This window comes from Callospermophilus lateralis, chromosome 15 (genome assembly GCF_048772815.1).
Source record: "Callospermophilus lateralis isolate mCalLat2 chromosome 15, mCalLat2.hap1, whole genome shotgun sequence".
NCBI lineage: Eukaryota > Metazoa > Chordata > Mammalia > Rodentia > Sciuridae > Callospermophilus > Callospermophilus lateralis.
This window is the reverse complement of record NC_135319.1, coordinates 68,625,690-68,647,380: the sequence shown is the minus strand read 5'-3', so window position 1 is coordinate 68,647,380 and position 21,691 is coordinate 68,625,690. Positions and strand designations below refer to the sequence as shown.

The following is a 21,691-nucleotide window of genomic DNA, read 5'->3' as shown; positions in this document are numbered from 1 at the left end:
AGTGTTCTTTCAGGTCTACCTTCTAAATATTCCCTAAGTTAATTTTCCCCTCCATTCCCACAACCATTATCTTAGCTCAGGGTATTGCATTCATATTATAAGCGCCTCCTAACTGTTCCACCTTCAGATTTTGCCCCTAACAGTAGCCACTATTCCTTCCCATCCCTTTTTTGTAGTACTGTGGTGTTGGGGATTGAACCCAGGGGCCCTCTACCACTGAGCTATATCCCCAGCTTTTTTTTTTTTTTTTTTCAATTTTAAAACAGGGTCTCACAAGGTTACTTTTGCTAGGGCTGGCCTTGAACTTGTGGTCCTTCTGCCTCAGCATCCCAAATGACTGGGATTTACTAGCATGCACCATTGTGCCCAACCACTCTTCAGTTTATTCAGTTATTAGAGTTGGATTTCAGAAGTGTAACTCTTTACACTGCTGGTAGGAATATCTATTGGTTATTGGTAGATAGCATCACTTTGAGGGCAGTTGGGCAATAGCTCATAAAATCAAAATTTGCCCAAACCTTATGACCCAATAATTTCAATCCCAGGTGTATTTCTTTTGAGAAACTTTCCCAAGCAAGGATGTAAAGGGCTGGGGTTGTGGCTCAGTGGTAGAGCGCTCGCCTAGCACAGGCAAGGCCCTGGGTTTGATCCTCAACACCACATAAAAATAAATAAATAAAGATATTGTGTCCAACTACAACTAAAAAATAAATATTAAAAATAAATAAATCGGGGCTGGGAATGTGGCTCAAGGGGTAGCGCGCTCTTCTGGCATGGGTGTGGCCCGGGTTTGATCCTCAGCACCACATACAAAGATGTTGTGTCTGCCGAAAACTAAAATGTAAATAAAATATAAATAAATAAATAAATAAATAAATAAATAAATAAAGACTGGTGAAATGGAGGCTTGGCTACCATTTCTTTTTTTTTTTTTAAAAAAAAAAGGATGTAAAAAGAAGAACATTTGTTGTAGTATTATTTATATTACCAAAAAATAAAAACCACTTACAATAGACTAGACTGTGGTACATTTATATAATAAATTATTATACGACATCAAAAAAATGAGACTACTGCTATACAAATAAATATAAACCGCACAAACTTAATACTCAATAAAAGAGTGAGGTGAAGGTAAAGTAACATATACATAATGTTTAAAGACCCCAAAATTGATACATGTGGTATTTAGAAACATGTTTATAGATAATAAAAGAATAAAGGCATATGTAAGTGATAAATATCAAATTCAGAAGAATGTTTACTTTTGGTAAAAGAGGGACAACTAACAAAAGGATACAGGGCAGGTTTAAAAGGTAGTTAACGCTTTCTTCAGTTGAGTGGTAGATACACAGCATTCAGTTTATTTTTTTTTCTATACCTTTTTGTACATCTTAAATATTTTAGTAGGAAAACCACAGATTTTAATCTTGCTTCATTCCCTATCATTGGATAATATCCAGGATTTTCCTTTATGTTTTTTCTTTATTCTCTCCTTTTTTTCTTCTTACTTGAGCTGGGATTTCATTAACTTGCCCACACTAGCCTCAAACTCACACTTATTCCTCCTCAGCCTTCCAAGTAGCTGGCATTAATAGGAGTGTGTCACTGTGCCTGAGTTCAACACTCCACTTTTCACCTAGCAAACTTCTATTTATGTTTCAAAATTTAGTTCAAATATCACTTTCCTTGAACATTTCCTGGATTCTTTGAGGCAGAATGATTCACACCTACATTGCCACAAGACTTTCAACACTTTTCATTCACATCACTTATCACATTGTGGTATAGTTGTTTACCTGTTTTTTTTTTTTATCATAAATAGTAAGGTCTAAGAACAGGGACTATGATTTTTTTTTAAACTTCTGTAATCTCTGCCCCTGGCATAGTGCAGTACAGTACAATAAATGATGAGTGGATGAATGGATAGCTGGACTGCATAATTTAATCTAACAAGACCTTTATAGTACCATCACTGTCTTCCAGAATTATCACCTGACCTGAGGCTCTAAACTAGGGAGGTGGATATTGAGATGTCTGAGAAGTACTTAAAGGTCTTCCCCTCTGATTGTGTACCGCAATGTGTCTACAGAGTCCCATCATAAAAGTCTGCTTCAGGGGCTGGGGTTGTAGCTCAATGTGAGGCACTGGGTTCAATTCTCAGCACTGCATATAAATAAATGAATAAAAGAAAGATCCATCAACAACTTAAAAAAAAATTGCTTTTAAAAAAAGAAGTCTGCTTCAGATCTTTTTTTTTTTTTTTGGTTCCCTTAGTACCAGGGATTGAACCCAGGACATTGCACAGGGTGGGCAAGCCCTCTAACACTGAGCTACGTCCCCAGCCCTGCTTCAGATTTTAGGAGACAATAGGAAGTACAGTGTCAGCAGCTCCTAGATTAACCTAGTGTAATCAGGAAGTATGGTTTGGAATTATTTATTACCAGAGTCCCTTTTCTCAATGATGAATTTAATTGTTTATCCCAAAACAGTAGAATTTACTGATTTCTAATTCTCTTCAAAATAATAGGAGGATAGCCAAAAGACTTTAATTATCCAAAATGGGATTTTGAGACAACTAAGAACTAGCCACTTAGAAGTGAATTATTGATAGCTTTATGCATTTTCTTTATTTCTTTCTTTCTCTTTCTTTCTTTTATAACAAGTCTCAGCAATTAATGCTGGTTTTTTATCCTTGCAAATTTACTGAATTATAAGTGACATTAAGGATGCCTTTAAAAACCTTCTCATTGACTGAATGGTGGACTGCTGTCATTTATGTAAACTAGAAGCCCTGCTGAAGGAACTTTTGCATTTTGATGCTGTTTCACTCCCCATTGGAGTAGGTGTTTACATGTCTTACAGCTCTTGGCAGTAAGGTGTTTTGCTCAGGCCCCTTTGTGGGATTAAAGGTTCTTTTTGTGTTTCTCGCTGAGGATCTTCCCAAATGGATATTATTATCTTATAAGCCAAAAGAGAACCAAAGAAACTCTTATAAATAACAAGCAGCTGCAAAGCAGAGCCATTTAGTACCTTCAATGTGTTTGGTGGCGATCAGAGACTAGTGTGGCTTTCAGTGAGGCAGCTGTATCACCAACTGGAGACTGACACTGCAGAGGTCACAGCACAGCTGAGATCCCTTTACTCCCCTGGGAGACCTAAAGGCCTGCCTTCAACTAAGAAAACTACTTCCTGTTTACATTGTGTTTAGAGGGAGAAGGGATACAGAACCTTCCTTAGCTTCTCTCCAGAAGCATCTCTGAGTCAGCGTGAGCAGACAGGACACCAACAGTAACAAAGGTTGTCCTATTTCCCCTTTAGCCAGAAAAAAAAATGTAAAATGAAACCCTAGAAAAGGAGATGTACCTTTTTGCTTTAGTTACTGGAAAGTTTTAGCTGTTTATTTAATGAATGAACCTAATTAACTAGTATACTTCGTTTGTATAATTAGTGAATTGTGGATATTAGTCTCCATCTCTGTAAGAAAATGTGCCAGTACATTTCTTTACTTGCCTGATTAAAGCCATTGATATTTCAAACTCTCAAGCACTATCTTTGAAATACCTTCCCTGAGCACCCAGCTTGGGCTGAGTACCCCTCCTCTGTGCCTCCTTGGCAACCTTTGTCTATTCTTCGTCTTAGTCCTTCCCATTTCTTAATGAAATTATGTCTGTGGTAATGTCTGTTCTGCTAATTTATAAGCTCCTTTATATCTAGGATCCCATTTTATTCATCTCCCCCATTGTCTGGCATAATGCCTGCATATGACAGGTATTCAGATGTTTGTCAAACAACCTGAATTATCAAGAGTCATAGGTGGTGCTGGCAAACCTATCACTTAAGATACCATAAGACTCTCTTCTGGAAACACAATGTTCCTTGACTATATGAGAAATCAGTCACGTTTCAGAGTAAGGAAAGAAGAGAAAATATGGAAATTCTTTTTTCTAAAGGGCATTTATAGGATAAACAAAGTTCTGTAATCACTTCATATTTTTCCTTTTGTAACATCACCTTTTCAGGAGGGGGGAAACTTATCACTCTTTCTAGTATATTGGAGACAAAGCAACTAATAACTTCTTTGTGAGCATAAAACAATCAGATGCAGCCTCCTGTAGAGACATCTGCTAGAGCCACTGCCTCACCCTCCACACGGGTTTCATTTTCTTATTCTGGAATTTCATAGACTCTCCCTTAAAGACCTTCATCTTATTGCACTATTATGATGAATGATTGGGGCTGGCTCTCACCCCCTGCTTTACTAGCTATTATTGGAGGTGTTGTCAAAGAATTGGGCCCCAAATTTCTCCTCCCATTAAGTCCTCTCCTGGGCAGCACTGCTTGGTTCTGAGTAGTAGCCATCTAGTTTCAAACCCCTCCTTTTCTCACCTCCCACTGCCCTTGAATGGAAGGGAACTGCAGGTCCTGTTGCAAACAAAGAGCTGTGGGAGAAAGTACAGTTGAAAATCACTTTCTACCACAGCTCTTTGCTTTCTTCTAGTCCTCCAGAGAAGGGCCTGTGATTAGATATTCTGTAAAACCTCTGGCAATTTCAGTGGCAGGCCTATTTTGTGTCACTTATACTTCTTCTTTTTTTAAATATTTTTCTAGTTGTAGATGGACACAATATGTATTTATTTATTTTTAATGTGATGCTGAGGGTCAAACCCAGTGCCCCACCCTTGCAAGGCAAGCTCTCTACCACTGGGCTACAGCCCCAGCCCTCTGTGGCACTTCTTTAATTGGCCAAGTATGGCTGTCATCCATCAATATCTTCAGGATATCCCCTCTTTAATGAGTTAGAAATGTATTGGTTTCTGGACTCAGGAGGAGCCTTACCTGCTTCTGTCTAGTCTTATCTTCTCCTTGAAGTGATAGAATGTGGTATATGATGAGGATTGATTGATTGATTGATTGATTGATTGATTGATTTTTGTGCTGGGAATTGAACCTAGGGGTACTCAACCATTGAGCCACATCCCCAGCCCTATTTTATATTTTATTTAGAGACAAGGTCTCACTGGGTTGCTTAGCACCTCACCATTGATGAGTCTGGCTTTGAACTCATGATTCTCCTGTCGCAGGCTCCCGAGCTGCTGGGATTAAGGCATGTGCCACTACGCCTGGTTTGATGAGTTTTTAAAATAACTTATATAATTTTTGAATTTGTCTCCACAGCTACTCTTTTTGTTTTTGTTTTTGTTTTTACTTTTTTTGGTACCAGGGATTGAACCCAGGGGTGTTTAACCACTGAGCCACATCCCCAGCGCCTTTTTAATATTTTATTTAGAGATAGGGTCTTGCTGAGTTGCTTAGTGTCTGAGGCTGAGATTGGCTTTGATCCTCCTGCTTCCATCTCCTGAGCTGCTGGAATTACAGGTATGTGCCACCCAGCTCCACAGCTATTCTTACACCCTTCCCCTTGTGAATGTTTGGTTGAATAAACACTCTCTGGGTCTCTGACTTAGTAGGTTGGCATTTAGTCAGTTTGGGAATTTCATTTTGTCTTTTGAAATTATTTGCAGAAAGAAATGGGGCCCAAAGGTGCTCAGGAGCTATTTGTAAATCTTAGGATAAATATCCATTTCCTCAAACAGTAGATATTGTTAAATAATAGATACTGACTAGATTGTTAAGAAAATCTTACCCTTTAGCCTTGATGCCAACTCATTAATAAAACTGATACTAAGGATGCCCTTGGAAAAGCAGCATTCCTTGGTAATATTTCTTTTACTGAAGAGAAGTGAAGTTTTACCATTTTTGAGAGAGACCATCAATTTCACTAAGGCAAAATATTTAATTTTTTATTTAGTAAACTGTCCCATTCTCTTTACCTTACTAATGGAACTAACTTAGCTCCCCTGTTTTTTACCACATCCATCCTCTCCTCCCTTAAGGGTTCTTTCTCTAGCCAACCTCACTACCTGCTCTCAGTAGCCATACACCAACTTCTTATAGGAAAACACTTGTCTTATGTCTCAGAACAATATAGGTCATTGCCAGAGCAAGTGAAAGCAGCCTGTATTTTCAAAGCTGACAAGAATGGTGATGCTCTCAATCACAGTGGGCAGGCAAGCAGCCAGGGCCCAGCAATACCACATCTCAGTGGTTAGCACCTGCAGGCTCAGAGCTGACAGTGCACTGTAATAAGATTCATCTCTGTTCACTTAACTGATGTGGACTTTATGGTAAATGTTCACCTGCTTAATTGCTTTGGCAGTCTTGCTGATTGCCTTTCCTGAGGAGTTCTTAAAGATTCCCTTGGGATGGAGGATAAACCTCTTTCCATGTCTTTTAATTTCATTCTTTTCTTGGACTACTTGAAAAGCAGTACATGATCCATATGGCCTTTCTCTCCTGTGCATGAACATCAGGGCCATTCCTGTTTCGTATGGGATCTGTATTTCCCATACTGGACCACTCAGAACTCTTGGCAGCCACCTTTTGTGCACCCAAGATCCTTATCTCTTCTTCTCCACCACTGAAGAATATGTGTGGTTCTACTAATTTAGTGTGTGTGGGATCCGTATGCCTTTTTATCTGGCTGGTATGGGATTATGGGATCTAAAGAATATTTCCCTTCCTTCCCAGTCTAGTGTGTGATCCACTAAAAATTTGCCTCAGTTTTTGAATTGATAGAAAAAGAAGTTTTGCCCTTCTATCCTTCCTATACTTAATCGTAAATGATAAAACATTTTAAATGTTTATCTTAAATGTAAATAAATTGATTAATTGGGCTAATGAGAATGAGATGTACTTAAAATATTCCCAGTTTTTCTCATGCCAGTTTTTTTGGTATCAGGGATTGAACTCAGGAGCACTTGACCACTGAGCCACATCTCCAGCCCTATTTTTTTTTATATTTTATTTAGAGACAGGGTCTCACTGAGTTGCTTAGCACCTAGCTTCTGCTGAGACTGGCTTTGAACTCGTGATCCTCCTACCTCAGCCTCCCAAGCCACTGGGATTAAAGGCATGTGCCACTGCACCAGACTCTCATGAAGTTTCAAGTCATATTCAAGATATTGAAATGTTTCTCATTAATTAAGATTAGATTACTTCTTGAGATTTCAAGCAGATCTCCACCGCTTTAGAATTCTTCCTAGGTATGCATTAGGATTTTCTTGTGTCCTGAAGAGGGGCAGAAAAATCTAGTACCATTTTTTCACATGACCTCTTTTATTCCTTTATATTCTCTAGGTGTTTCTGAGAGTGTAGAGGGACCTTGCTTCTGGAGATACAAAACCCTGGGCCAAACAAATGCCAAAAGTTTTCATTTTGTAGTCCCAGGAACTCTATCAGCAATTTCTGACCTCCACTATAGACAGGGAAAAGGGAATCTGAAGCACACAGTAATGGAATCTGTGCATGGGTAGGTAATCTTATGGATTTGTGTCTTTAGGAAAGTTTTGGAGCTTCTGTTCATTCACTGAGAGAAATATTTAATAAAAAGCAGACATATCAAGGGGGATACATTAAGTCATGCCTTTTATGGAATGTAGCTGGTTCATTTATTTTTGTGGTTCTTTCTTTATTTTTCTGGTACTAGGAATTGAACCCAGGGCTTACTGCATGCTACTTGAAGTACTTGCTCGACCACTGAGCTAATCTTCAGGCATTTGTTTAAATTTTATTTTGAGACAGGATCTCCCTAAGTAGTCCAGGCTGGTCTTGAACTTGTGGTTTCCTGCCCCAGTCTCCTGAGTAGCTGGGATTACAGGTGTGCCCCAATCACTTTTTGTGGTTCTTTCAATTCCTGTGGTCCATTCTCCCTTTACATTTGTTGGGCTGAAAAAATGTCAGACTGGTGTCCTAAACGAGGAAGAAATTCTATTCCTCTCTTGTGGCAGTTCAGGGAAGGTTAATTTAACCAAAGTGCAAAACTCTTGGCATTTTACTTGGCTCGAATCTATGATTTGGCCCACAGTAACTAGAAATTAGCTTATTTTTAGGGAAGTGTGATGGTATGCACCTGTAGTCCCAGCTACTGGGAAGGCTGAGTGGGAGAATCACTGGAGTCCAGAAGGTTAAAACCAGTCTAGGTAACATAGTAAGACAGTTTCTCAAAACAATAGGAAAAAAAAAAAAAGGCATTAGTTTTTTTTTCAAGTAAAGTAACTGTCACCAATTGCTTAATTTTCAGTAGGTGATGAGATAGAAACCTACATTGGGCAGAATCAGGCATCAAGGTAGGAATCCCATATTGCCAAAATACATATTCATGCACACAGGTTCAGAAGAGGAGTCAGCTTCTTCTCAGGCCATGTTCTTATACATTTCATACACTGTAACCCTCTCCTATTCCTCTCCAATTGAATGAATTATGAACCTTTATCCATCTAATGCAGAGCCTTTATGAAAATGTAGTCGAGTAGGTGAATAACTAATCAGGTGTGACATGTGTTTTTCTCCTAGAAATCAAAGGGAACACTAACTCAAATCATTTCTGTGTTAAAATACCAAGGCTCTTAAGATATAGTTAGTGATCTACATTTTTGTTTCATTCCCTTCAACCAAAAAAGTTATGCACAAATGAATCAAATTTTCTTTAGTATTTTCTTAAGCCAGTTTACAAAATTGTATCATTGAGTAAAGCAAGCAACTAGGATACACCGGCTAGTAGTAAGTTGCTCACCCTTCTGGGTGGTTGTCAAAATGCCCCCCTATAATAAGGTTCCATTTTTGTGTCTTTGGTCCTGAAAAGAATGGCTACAGGAATAGTAGTATAATAAAGGGAATTTTAATTGGCACGAAAGGGTTGAGACCTAGGACTTATGGAATAAATTAGAGGAACACCCTAACAGGTCAGTTTTTTTTGTTTGTTTGTTTTTGTACTGGGGATTGAATCCAGGGTTGCTCTACCACTGAGCTACATCTCTTGTCTGTTTTTCTTTCTTTTCTTTCCTTCTCCTCTCCCCTCCCCTCTCATCCCCTCCTTCCCTCCCTCCCTCCCTCCCTCTGTTCCTTCCCTCCCTCCCTCTGTTCCTTCCTTCCCTCCCTTCCTTAAGTTCTAAGTTTTTTAGGATCTTGCTAAATTGCTAAAACTGACCTTGAATTTGTGATCCTCCTGCCTCAATCTCCAGTACTAGGATTACAGACGTGTACTGCCCTGTCCTGCTAGTTGATAAAGTTTTGAATAGATAGTTTCAAAGTGAAAAGGTTAGAATGAATTCTTATTTGAGGTTTTATTTTGTTAAATGTTAATCAGCACAGTCTCTGAGGCTTGTAATGCACTGCTGTTAACAGACATCAAGGGAAATTGCTTTTTTTGTTTTTTGAATTGGTTGGGCTGAAGATTCATTAGCTCCATGAGGAAGAAAGCTTTACTACTGTGTGAAATGGGAGTATGTGAAGCAGTTCTGAAGATGAAAAGAAATGTTAGTGTAAAATTAAATAATGCAACCTCAGATGACATTACACCACTGCCACATACCACTCAGTCATACCTTTACCCCTTCTCAGAAGCCAGTATGTTTGAAGGTTTCCCCTTCAATAAAAACAATTATGATTATGATAGTTTTTTGTCTTTAATCCCCAGATACCTGAGAATATACTCTGTAGTGTATTATGTAGTATATTACTGAAATTGTCTAAAAAAAGAAAAAGTTGGGGCTGGGCATGTGGCTCAAGTGGTAGCATACTCGCCTGGCATGTGTGAGGCACTGGGTTCGATTCTCAGCACCACATAAAAATAAAATAAATATATTGTATCCACCTAAAACTAAAAAATAAGTATCAAAAAAAAAGAAAGAAAAAGAAAAAGTTGCTTTAAAGAAGTTCCTTTAGGCCAGGTGTGGTGGCACACGCCTCTAATCACAGTGGCTAGGGAGGCTGAGACAGGAGAATCACAAGTTCAAAGTCAGTCTCAGCAAAAGCCAGGTGCTAAGCAACTCATTGAGACCCTGTATCTAATAAAAATACAAAATAAGTCTGGGAATTTGGCTCAGTGGACAAGTACCCCTGAGTTCAATCCCTGGTGCCCCCCCAAAAAACATTATTTTTAGGGCAAATTAGATAGTATGTAGGAAAACAAAGAGGAAAGTTTTAGAGAGGAAATGCAACAGATAAAGAAACTGGTACTCGGAAAGAGGTTAGTCTTTTGCCCAAAGCCATATAGCTAGAAAGGGAAGGATCGGGATTTTACCTATTTCCTTGCTTTTCCTATTATACATGCAAAAAAAATGTTACAGTTCGTGAAAGCAATAGTATTTTAACTGGACCTTCAAGGAAAAGTAAGTCTTAGGCTTTTTAGTGGTGAAGAGAAATAGCATTCTATGTGAAGAAAATTTGGTAAACAAAACCAAGACATCTTAGGCTGGGCATCTGGAATCCCAGCTACTCAGGAGTCTGAGGCAGGATTCCTTTTTTTGTGTGTGTAGGGGGGTGCGGGGTATGGGGGTTGAATTCAGTGGCACTCGACCTTCTCCTCTCCCCTCCCCTCCTGTCCCCAGCCCTATTTTGTATTTTATTTAGAGACAGGGTCTCACTGAGTTGCTTCGTGCCTCACTGTTGCTAAGGCTGGCTTTGAACTCTCGATCCTCCTGTCTCAGCCTCCTGAGCCACTGGGAATACAGGCATATGCCCTCAGGATTCTAATTTTGAGGCTAGTCTCAGCAACTTATCAAGACCCTGTCTCATAATATGAAAAGGAATGGTGATTTAGCTCAGTGGTAGAGTGACCCTGGGTTCAATCATGAGTACTACAAAAAACAAAAAGGAAAAAAAAAATCCAACTTAACATGTTTAACACCCATTTGAGAATAATAGATTCTCATGAGGTTAGAACTTAAGACCCAGACTTTGGGCTGGGGTTGTGGCTCAGCAATAGAGCACTCTTCTAGCACATGAGAGGTCCTGGGTTCAATCCTCAGCACCACATAAAAATAAATAAATAAAGGTATTGTGTCCAACTACAACTAAAAAATAAAATGTCAAAAAAATTTAAAAAAAGACCCGAACTTTTTACCAGGCCTAATCAGATTCTTTAATGTAATTCTGGTGGCCTTCAAGGAATAAGTTTAGGGTGAAATGTTCTAAGATTTTATCTTGCCAGTTTATGCCATGATGACTATACCAGTCATATTTCCTTCTTCCTTGAAATGAGAACTACTAGAAACTTTCTTTCTATAAACAAACTTTACCTTTTCCCCCACTTCTGCCTAAAGAATTTACATAGCAGACTTTATAGACTGCCTCCTTCAGATATCTCATGAATGTAACAGTCACTATGCTCTGGTTTTCCAGATGAAACTCTTATTTATTTATTGTTTCATTAAAGACCTTTAGATGCCTCTGTCCATAAGATATCACTCAGATCATGAAAAATTGCATCTTTGGAAGATTTGCTATAGATGTATATTGGTTATGAGGAAGAATCTTCACTTTTAAGCTCTATTGCTTACATTTTAAATCTTCACTTTTCTCTTAAGCTCTACTGCTTACATTTTAAAGGTTACATACACACACACACACACACATACACCCCTTGATCAAGTGGAACATCCCTGCCTCAGCTATCAACTGCCCAGCACTTGGGAAAAGAGAAGTGTTTTGCAGAATCATGAGTCAAGAGAATAAGTTAAAAATGGACCAAGAAATCTCCAGCTAGTTTGCTACTCAGTCTTGCTAGTCCATCTGTCCACTTCATTTTATTTCAGTTTGTATAAGTGACCCCTGTCTTCAGCAGTCAGAAGTTGACATTAGCATTGGAAGGTGGCCCAGATTCCTGCCCTTAAAGATGCTTTGGGCTCAGAGCATCCTTCACTGTGGCTGGTTTTAGCAATTTCCCTTTACTATGACATTGTCCCTTTCCCTGTGGGACTTTCTAATTCAGTAGCATTAGGATTAGGAGGTCCAGTACCAGTACATAATACACTCTTTTATTTCTTACCTCATCCTTTCTACCCCCAAATAACAAATAAATAAAAGCCAAGGTTTATTTTTAGAAGACATTAGATTACTAAAAAAATAAAAAGAACCAGAAAGCTTTCCTTTAGCCCCCTGGTATGACATATGACTTTAAAAAAAGAAGAAGAAAAAACCTACTGTCTTCAGGGACAGTTTTGTTCCTTCTTTGGAGCATTGTTGTTCACTTCTGAACCACCTTATCTCCTAGGATGAGGATAAAATATTATTGTTGTTTTCTTAGTGTGGGAGACTAGCTGATGATCATGGATCTTCAGAAGCAAAAGCTTAATTATAAGACTAGACAGAAACCTTTATAGACTTTTGTTTATCCTTCCTTCAAAATTGAATCTCCCAATGTGCCAAGCATTTTGCTGAAGACCTAAGAATATATTGGTGAGCAAAATAAACTTGGTCCCTGATCTCATGGAGCTTTTAGTCCCAGGTTCAGGAAAGCTGGAGATTTGGCTAGAATTTATATTCTGTTTCCCATTAAGTTCTACTTCAGTATTTTCCTTGGGCCTTTCTTTTTGTTTTTTTTTTTTTCTTTTTGTTTTTAAAATACATTTATTCTATTTATTCCTTTGTATGTGGTGATGAAGATTGAACCCAGGGCCTCACATGTGCTAGGCAAGCACTCTACTGCTGAGCTATAGTCCCAGCCCCACTTGAGCTTTTCTTTGGGCCTTGTTATTTGTATTTTTAAGTTCTCTTCCTAATACTGGATGGTTGGCTTTCTGAATAATGTGGACAGCACCAATGACTGCTTTAAAAAAAACAAAAACAAAAAAAAAACAAAAAACAAGGAAGCTAGCCAGGTGTGGTGGTACATGCCTAGACAATATAGTGACACCTCATGTTTAAAAAAAAAAAAAGAAGTCAAAGGTGTTGAGAATAATTAGAACCAATCTTCCTTTCTTCCTTTCTTCCTCCTTCATTTTTTTTCTTCCCACTAAGTTTACCCCCAGCGTTCTATTCCAAGAACCAAAACTTGACATCTTTTGCACATGCTGAGCTTTTTTCCCCCCACTCTGAGAACTGGGGGAAATTTCCTTAAATTAAAAGTTCAGGGCTGACGATATAGCTTAGTTGGTAGAGTGCTTGCCTCACATGTACAAAGCCTTGGGTTCAATCTTCAGCACCACAAAAAAAAAAAAAAAAAAAAAAAAAAAAAAAGTTCAGCATTTGGCACTGGCATGGTAGCACATTCCTGTACTCCCAGTGACTCAGGAGCTAAGGCATAAAGTTACAATTTCAAGGCCAGCCTCAGCAGCTTAGTGACCGCCCATCTCAAAATAAAGAGAGACTGGGGTGTAACTCAGTGGTAGAGTACCCTTGGGTTATATTCCCCATATACCCCCAGTTTTTTAATTTAAATTTTAAAAAGAAGTTCCCTTGGTGATTATATTACCCTAGGATCTGTAAGTTCCATGTATATATCTGGCTTCTTTTCATGGTTTCAGGATTTATGCATGTTTTAGTATTTCATTCCTTTTTACCCACACCATATTTTATAGGGGGTTTTCCTCCTCCTCCTCCTCTTCTTCCTCTTCCTCCTCTTCTTTTTTTTTTTTTTAAGAGAGAGAGAGAGAATTTTTTTTAATATTTATTTTTAGTTTTCGGCCGACACAACATCTTTGTTTGTATGTGGTGCTGAGGATCGAACCCCGGCTGCACGCAGGCCAGGCGAGCTCGCTACCGCTTGAGCCACATCCCCAGCCCCCTCTTTTTCTTCCTCTTCCTCTTCTTCTTCCTCTTCCTCTTCATCTTCCTCCTCATCCTCTTCATCTTCCTCCTCCTTTCTCTTCTTCTTCCTCCTCTTCCTCCTCTTCTTCTTCTTCCTCTTCATCTTCCTTCTCTTCCTCCTCCTCCTTTATCTTCCTCTTCTTCCTTTTCCTCCTCTTCTTCTTCTTCCTCTTCCTTCTCTTCATCTTTCTCCTCCTCTTCTTCCTCTTCCTCCTTCTCCTCCTCCTCCTCCTCCTCCTCCTCCTCCCCCTCCTCCTCCTCCCCCTCCTCCTCCTCCTCTTCTTCCTCTTTTTCCTCCTCCTCCTCCTTCCTCCTCTTCCTCTTCCTCTTCCTCCCAGGGCTTCCTGTTGTATGTGAGGCAAGTATTTTACCACTGAGTTACACCCCTAGTCCCCCTTCTTTTTATTTTTTCTATAACATTGTTGTTGATCTGCTCCTCAGTTGATGGACATTTGGGTTGTTTCTATATTTTGGCTATTAGGAATAATGATACTTTGAACATTTATGTACAAGTTTTATGTGTGGACATATATTTTTATTCTTTTGGATATATTCCTAGGGATGGACTAGGTCATGTGATAACTCGGTTTAACATTTGTGGAACTGCTGAGCCACTTTCCAAAGAAGCTGTGTCATTTTAAAATTCCACCAATCATATAGGAGATGCTAATTTCTCCAAATCCTTGCTAATACCTACTATTTTTTTTTTATTATCACTATGCTAGTGTCCTAGTGGGTATGAAATGGTATCTTATGGGTTTTGGTGTTTGTTTGTTTGTTTTTTCAGGACCAGGGATTGAACCCAGGGGTACTCAACCACTGAGCCATATCCCCATCCCTATTTTAGTATTTTATTTTGAGACAGAGTCTCAGTTGCTTAACACCTAGCTAAATTGCTGAGGCTAGCTTTGAACTCAAGATCCTTCTGCCTCCACCTCTGCCTCTGGGGCAGATTTGCAATGGCCTTATGCCTGGCTATCTTATGGTTTTGATTTGCTTTAAAAATCCTTAATGACTAATGTTATTGAGCGTATTTTCACATATATCAAATCTTTTGCTCCTTTAAATAATTAGGTTACTTTCCTTTTTATTGTTGAATTGTAGGAATTCTTTATATATACACTGGCTTTAAATTCCTTATCAAATAATGGACTTGCAAATATTTTCTCCTATTCTGTAGGTTCTCTTTTCACTTTCTTGATGAGTTTTTGCCACATAAAATCTTTTAAACTCAACGAAGTCCAAATAGATCACTTTTTATTTTGAAGCATCAATCAAGTTCATTTGCTTCTAGGCTGTGGTCATCCCTGACAGTAAACTCAAACTTCACCCTCTGAGTGTTTCTCTGAGTGAAAAACATATTTGACAAAATGTTTGGTTACAAAATTCTTTTCCACCTTGGATTTACACCAAGCTTCAATCTTTTTTCTTTTCTTTTTTAAAAATATTTTTTGTAGCTGTAGATGAACAGAATGCCTTTATTTTATTTGTTTATTTTTATAATAACAAATATATGGTGCTGAGGATCGAACCCAATGTTCACTCGTGCTAGGCAAGCACTCTGCCACTGAGCTACAGCCCCAGCCCCCAAGCCTCAATCTTTTTTTTTCCTAATATTTTTTTAGTTGTAGATGGACACAATATCTTTATTTTATTCATTTTTTTATGTGATGCTAAAGGATCCAACCCAGTGCCTCGCACATGTGAGGCAAGTGCTCTACCACAACCCCAGCACCCCCAGCCTCAGTCTTAACAGACAGATATTATGTCTGCTCCTCTTGTTATTCTCTAGAAAAATTAGTTTTCAGAACTCTTCTCCTGACCCATTTCTATCCTGTTTGATTTATTCACTCATTGAATATTTATTGAGCACCAGCTGTGTGCCAAACATTTGACATTGCTTTTCCAGGTTTTTATTATAGTATATACAGTTACATAAATGTTATATATTTATTTTATATATCATATAAATATTGTAAGAACCCTCTCAAGGTTTAGTCATTCTTTCAGCAAACTTTTTTTTCCCCCCAATACTTTTTTAGGTTTCAATTGAACCTTGATGCTCTGCCACTGAGCTATATCCTCAGCCCTTTTTATTTTTTATTTTGGGACAGGGTTTTGCTGAATTGTACAGGCTGGCCTTGAACTCGAAGTAGCTGGGATTATAGGAGTGTACCATTCATTGCTCCCAGCTTTTTTCAGCATACCTTTATTATATGCCTATAATGTACTATTCCCAGGTACTATGTTAAGTGTGATTGTGACCACTTTTTCCTTTGGTGAGATACATGATTTGCCAAGAATCAGAATAACAAATGGTCAGCCAGCCAAATTATGATTTTTTTAGGCATGGTGGTGCACACCTATAGTCCCAGCTACTTGGGAGGTTGAGATGGAAGGATTTCCCAGGAGTTCAAGACCAGCCCAGGCAACATAATAAGACCATGTCTTATTGTGAAAATAAAATAAAATAACAAGCAATGATATTTTTTAAGCTTCTGCCTTATTACTGTTATCACTTGCATTAGATAAAATGGGGTCTATAATTTTTTTTACTATCAATGGATATCATATTAAAAGGAAATATTGATTTCTGTCATGCTCTCTGATGCACACACTTTTTTTTTTTTTTTTTTTTGATGGAGGAGGGTACCAGGGATTGAACTCAGGACTACTGAGCCACATCCCCAGCCCTATTTTGTATTTTATTTAGAGACAGAGTCTCACTTAGTTGCTTCACGCCTCGCTGTTGCTGAGGCTGACTTTGAACTCTCAATCCTCCTGTCTCAGCCTCCATAGCTGCTGGGATGTGTGCCACTGGCATGCACACACATTTTAATAAACTTTTTCTTTTGGAAAAATTTTAGATTTATAAAAAAAAGAAATTGATACTATACTTCATGTACTTTATTTTTAAAATTTTTAAAAATACCACACATCTATTTCATGAGTGTTTTACTACATTTTTTGTTAAAAACATTCCCGCAATTTGTGAGCATGCAAAATAAAATATAATGAGTAAAGTGCGAAGATAGTATACAGAGTTCCTATGTACCCTCAGCCTACTTTTACTCATCTTACATTAACATAGTACATCTATCAACAAAAGAAACTGCATTGTTCCATCACTGTTAACTAAAACTCTGTATTTTACTTAGACTTCACCAGTTTATTTATTAATATTCTATTTCTATGTACAGGATCCAGTCCAGGGTACCATGCTATATTTAGTTGTTGTATCTCCCCAGTGTCCTCTAGTCTGTGACAATTTCTCAAGTCTTATTTTTCATGACATTCACAATCTTAAGGAGGACTGAGATGCTATGGAATGTCCCCTGCCTGGATTTGTCTGATATTTTTCTTACGTTTAGATTAGGGTTATAGCTTTTGGAAGAAAACAACAGAGGTGAAGTGCCCTTCTCATGATATTACAATAGGGGTTACGTGAAATTCCCATGATATCACTGGTGATGTTAACCTTTATCATTTGATTAAATTAGCATTTGCTAGGTTTCTTTACTGTAAAATTACTGTTTTGTCCTTTTGCTATCCTAAATAAGGCACTAAATCTAGCTCTTCCTTAAGGGTGGAATTTAAACTTTACCTCCTATAGGAGAGAATATCTACACATGTTACTTGAATTATTATATTAAAAGGATTTGGTTTGGGTTGGGGACGTAGCTCAGAGGTAGAGTGTTTGCCTAGCATTTGCAAGGCCTTGTGCTCAATCCCCAGTACAGAGATTGAGAGAGAGAGAAAGACTTGGTTCTTTTACCCATTTTCTTAATCATTTATTTATATCAGTATGAATTCCTGTGAAACCTTGATTTAAAACCCAATATTCTTTCTGCTGTACCTGGCTAGAAATGACAAGAATGTATCCCAAGATATTGGTTTCAGGGAAATATATTTATTTCAGATTTTAGACATTTTTGAGGTGGGGCTGATAAGACTTGGTAACCTTGGAAGCTAGGGAGTGATGCAGCAGGAGTGTTTGAAAAATGATAACTCAGATTTTGGGTTGAATGGTTGGGATTAAAATTTGGGGTTGAACTGAATGCAATAGTGCACGCCTCTAATCCTGACTACTCTGGAATCTAAGGCAATGAGAATCACAGATTTGAAGCCAGCCTCAAAAATTTAATGAGACCACATCTCAATATAAAAAATAAAAAGGGGGGCTGGGGTTGTGGCTCAGCGGTAGAGTGCTAGCCTAGCACGTGTGAGGCCCTGGGTTCGATCCTCAGCACCACCTAAAAATATAATTAAAAATAATAATTGATTGGATAAAGAGAAAGGATGGGAGAGGAGGGGAGGGATAGGAAGGGCAGCAGAATAGAATAGACAATATGATGGATGTATGTACATTCCATGTATGTATTATATGTCAGAATACATTCTGCTGTCATGTATGACTAAAAATTAAAAATAAATCGTATGGTAAAAAAATTAAAAAAATAATAATAAAGGTACAATACCTTTGTGTCCAACTACAACTAAAAAATAAATATTAAAAAAAATAAAAATAAAAAGGACTTGGGCTGGGGTTGTAGTTCAGTGGTAGAGCACTTGCCTCGCGCCTGTGAGGACCTGGGTTCAATTCTCAGCACCACATAAAAATAAATAAATAGGGGCTGGGGATGTGGCTCAAGCTGTAGCGTGCTCGCCTGGAATGCGTGCGGCCCGGGTTCGATCCTCAGCACCACATACAAAGATGTTGTGCCCGCTGATAACTAAAAAATAAATATTAAAATTCTACCTCTCTCTCTCTCTTTAAAAAAAAAAGATGGAAAGATCACCTTGAAATTCAGCCAAGTCACATAATGCTCTGTCCTTACAATGTAAAAAATAATAATAATACTAATAAAATAAATAAATAAATAAAGAGATTGTGGCCATCTACAACTAAAAAAATAGATAGATAGATAGATAGATAGATAGATAGATAGATAGATAAAAAGGACTGTGAATGTACTTCAGTGGTGGAACACCTTGGGTTCAATCCCTAGTAATGACCAAGGGGGTGGAAAACAGAGATTAAAACTATACACTAAAAAGTGTGAACATTATTTGTAGCCTTGATGAAGGTGAGTTTCTTGAGAAATTGTATTTAGCCTATGTATTGAACCAACATTCTCAGAGTCTTGTTCTCCCAAGTCAGAGCTGAGAAAAACAACTTCCCTTTCTTTTCTTTTCTTTCCTTTCCTTTTTTTTTTTTTTTGGTAAAGAGAAAAGGTTTATTATGTATTTATTTTACAGTGGAATGCGTTTTGACATATTGTACACAAATGGAGCATACTTCTCATTCCTCTGGCTGTACATGGTGCAGATCACTCCAGTAGTGTAATCATACATGTATATGGGGTAATAATGTATTGTCTCATTCCACTGTCCTTCCCATCCCCACTGCCCCACCCCTTCTTTCACTCCCCTCACAACTTCCCTTTTTGATTGAAACATAAGGGCCCTCTGGCAGCCAGCACCCTTGGTCCTGTTTCTTATCTGAAGGACTCACATGGTTTTTCTTTGTTTAGCTTGTTTGGTTGTAGATTTTTCTGCTTCATTTGCATAGCGGAGATGCTTGATTCTGTCCTCTTATAAATTATTAAACTCTTCCTATTCAGAATTGTTAATTCACTTCCATTTGTAATCTCATGATTAGTAAGAAGACAATTACCTTCTGACAATCACTCCCATGATCTAGTACTCTAAGCCAGAGGGTACTCAATCCTTGTTTTTAACCAGTTTATCCTCTTCTTCCATCTGGTACTATATTAATTTTAATTCTTTGTTTCAGAGCCATCATCAACCACTTTAACCCCAAAATTGAGTCCTATGCTGCTGTGAATCACATATCCCAACTGTCAGAGGAGCAGGTAAGCCATTACTCTTCTCAGAGTGACCTAGTTGGTGGCTAGGATCAATCAGTTGCCTTCTCTCTGGTGGCAGGTGATTCTGTGACTGAACGGGAATGGCAAGAGCCAGGCCGTTTGAGAGGAATTAGTACAGGATTGCTTGATAGTACTTAAAATAGCAAGTAATATCTTCTGCATTTGTGCCATCTGCACGGTTTGTTTAATTACATAGGAGAAATATAGTTGAAAATTTGGTGAATTATTGTTTTAGAGTGGGTGATAAATCATTACTTTTTAAAATCTTAGAGTCATTTTTGATTTTTGAAAGTAAGAAACGAGATCTTAGAAATGTATAAAACTGCCAATTAGAAAAACCCTTAGTTCAGCTTAATTTGAAGCTTTTTGGCTCGTTAAAACATGAGCCCTTTTTGGGACAGATTTTCCTTAGTAATTGAGTTCCCTTTGCCTTGAGCAATTATTTTCTGAGCAGGCTTTTTTATGGTATGGACTGAGATGGAAATGCAGAGAGCTTGTTTTTTGCTTTGCTTGAATCTGGCCTGATTTCCCCTTCTCCCAAAGTGCCTGCACTCAGCTCTACATTATATAAAAGTACAGATGGGGCATTAGCATGGCATAGGGTTGAACCTGATGTTTCATTCTGAGACACTTGAGTCCATTTTTAAAAGCAGAAAATAAGATATCTTCTTTACATGATTCCCCTTCCTTTCTTCTCATCCTCCTCCCAAGTTGGAAGGGCCAGGGTATGGATTCCAAGCCAATAAGAAGACCACATATGCTCCTTTCTCCCTTGCTTGCCAATGCATCATTGTACCCCTTTTCTGAGCTTCTTCCTGACAGGACCAGCCAGCAGCTATGGTATGACTATGTGTTCAGTGTTCCTAAAAGCTATTCAGTTCACCCAATGAAGCACGAGGCAAGCTTTTTCCTAACAGACAGGCTTCTCAGTATTCCCCAGTGCTTCTTTCCTCAGCCAGATGGATAGGACTCTATTAGTCTGTCAGTTGTTCCCTTTGACATATTTGTTCTCTTTTGTGAGGCCAGCTGTGCGAATCCATCCTCACATTTAAAACTCTGTTATAAATGGCTTTTATTTTTTATTTTTTTCCTTTCTGCCTATAGAGCAGTCCGGAGTCCTATTCTTTGATGCTGGGCTCTCTGTGAGGTGCTTCCTGATGCTGCTATCTTTTTCTCTTGGACCCATTTGTGTCAGTTTCTATGTCATTTTTATGCAGAAGAATGCAACACCTTGAATTCTGAACAGTGAGAAAAGGGATGACTTTCCTACATCAGTGGGCTCTGGTTAGCCTAAAAGCTTTTTTAAAAAATAGGAAGACACATTTTCACTGTCAGCCATGTGCAGCATTCATCCCTAGCAGCTTGGGAAGGTCAGGCTGAAATCTTTCTCCAGCAGAAGCAGCCACAGACCAATAATAAAAGCTCATTCTGGTGCATGAGACAATCTGGAAAAGGATGATTAGCAAGCACATGTCCTCACCCTCCTCCAACTTCTTTCAAAGTTAAATGAAGTGATGAAAGTGCCTCTCAAAAAGAGTCCATGAGCCAGAGATGAAGTGAGTCCTGTGGAGAGGAAGAGGACCTATAAAAGAATGGGAAAGTAAATCAACTAATAATTACTTGCCTGCTGTAATACAAGATATGGTGCTGGGTAGTAGGGATCAACAGTGAATAAGTATAGTTCTTTCTGTCATGGAGTTTTTGTATACTTAGGTAAACCTCCCTTTAACATTCCTTTTCACTTGGGGTTTGGGGCAGGGAGGGTGACACTATTCTGGGACCCTTTTCAAAACTACCCTTAAAATAGCTGTTGCTTCTGTTCCCTAACTGTCTTTGAAGAGTGCTAAATGACAGACAGCATTATAGTGTACTTGTTTTTATTCTCAGCACTATCAGATTAGAGTTATTTGACTGCCTTGCTTATCTCCAACATTATTGGAGCACTTCTCTCCCTTCACTTATGAACATTAATGCTAATGTCACTTAATGTTAAGAGTATTCGCAGCTTTTCAAAGAGCTGGCTTTGGCATGTAGTAGGGCCCTGCAGCTGTTAGCCACAGAATGAGTAAGAAAAAAAATTAAGAATTTTATTCCTAGTAGATTCTAAAGTACTCCTAAAATAAAACCTAAAGACCATGGATAGGTGTTAA

The 21,691-nt window shown here is 38.3% G+C and overlaps 1 protein-coding gene across 5 annotated transcripts in view; it reads left to right on the top strand.

Annotated features, from left to right (window-relative positions):
* The window catches only part of Armh3 (armadillo like helical domain containing 3), a 171,326-nt gene that overhangs the window by 118,867 nt on the left and 30,768 nt on the right, over positions 1 to 21,691 (top strand). For all 5 annotated transcript variants that reach the window (XM_076835222.1, XM_076835224.1, XM_076835220.1 and 2 more), the window contains one exon: positions 19,448 to 19,526. In XM_076835222.1, coding sequence (XP_076691337.1) covers positions 19,448 to 19,526 — 79 coding nt within the window. The remainder of the gene's footprint in view (positions 1 to 19,447; positions 19,527 to 21,691) is intronic.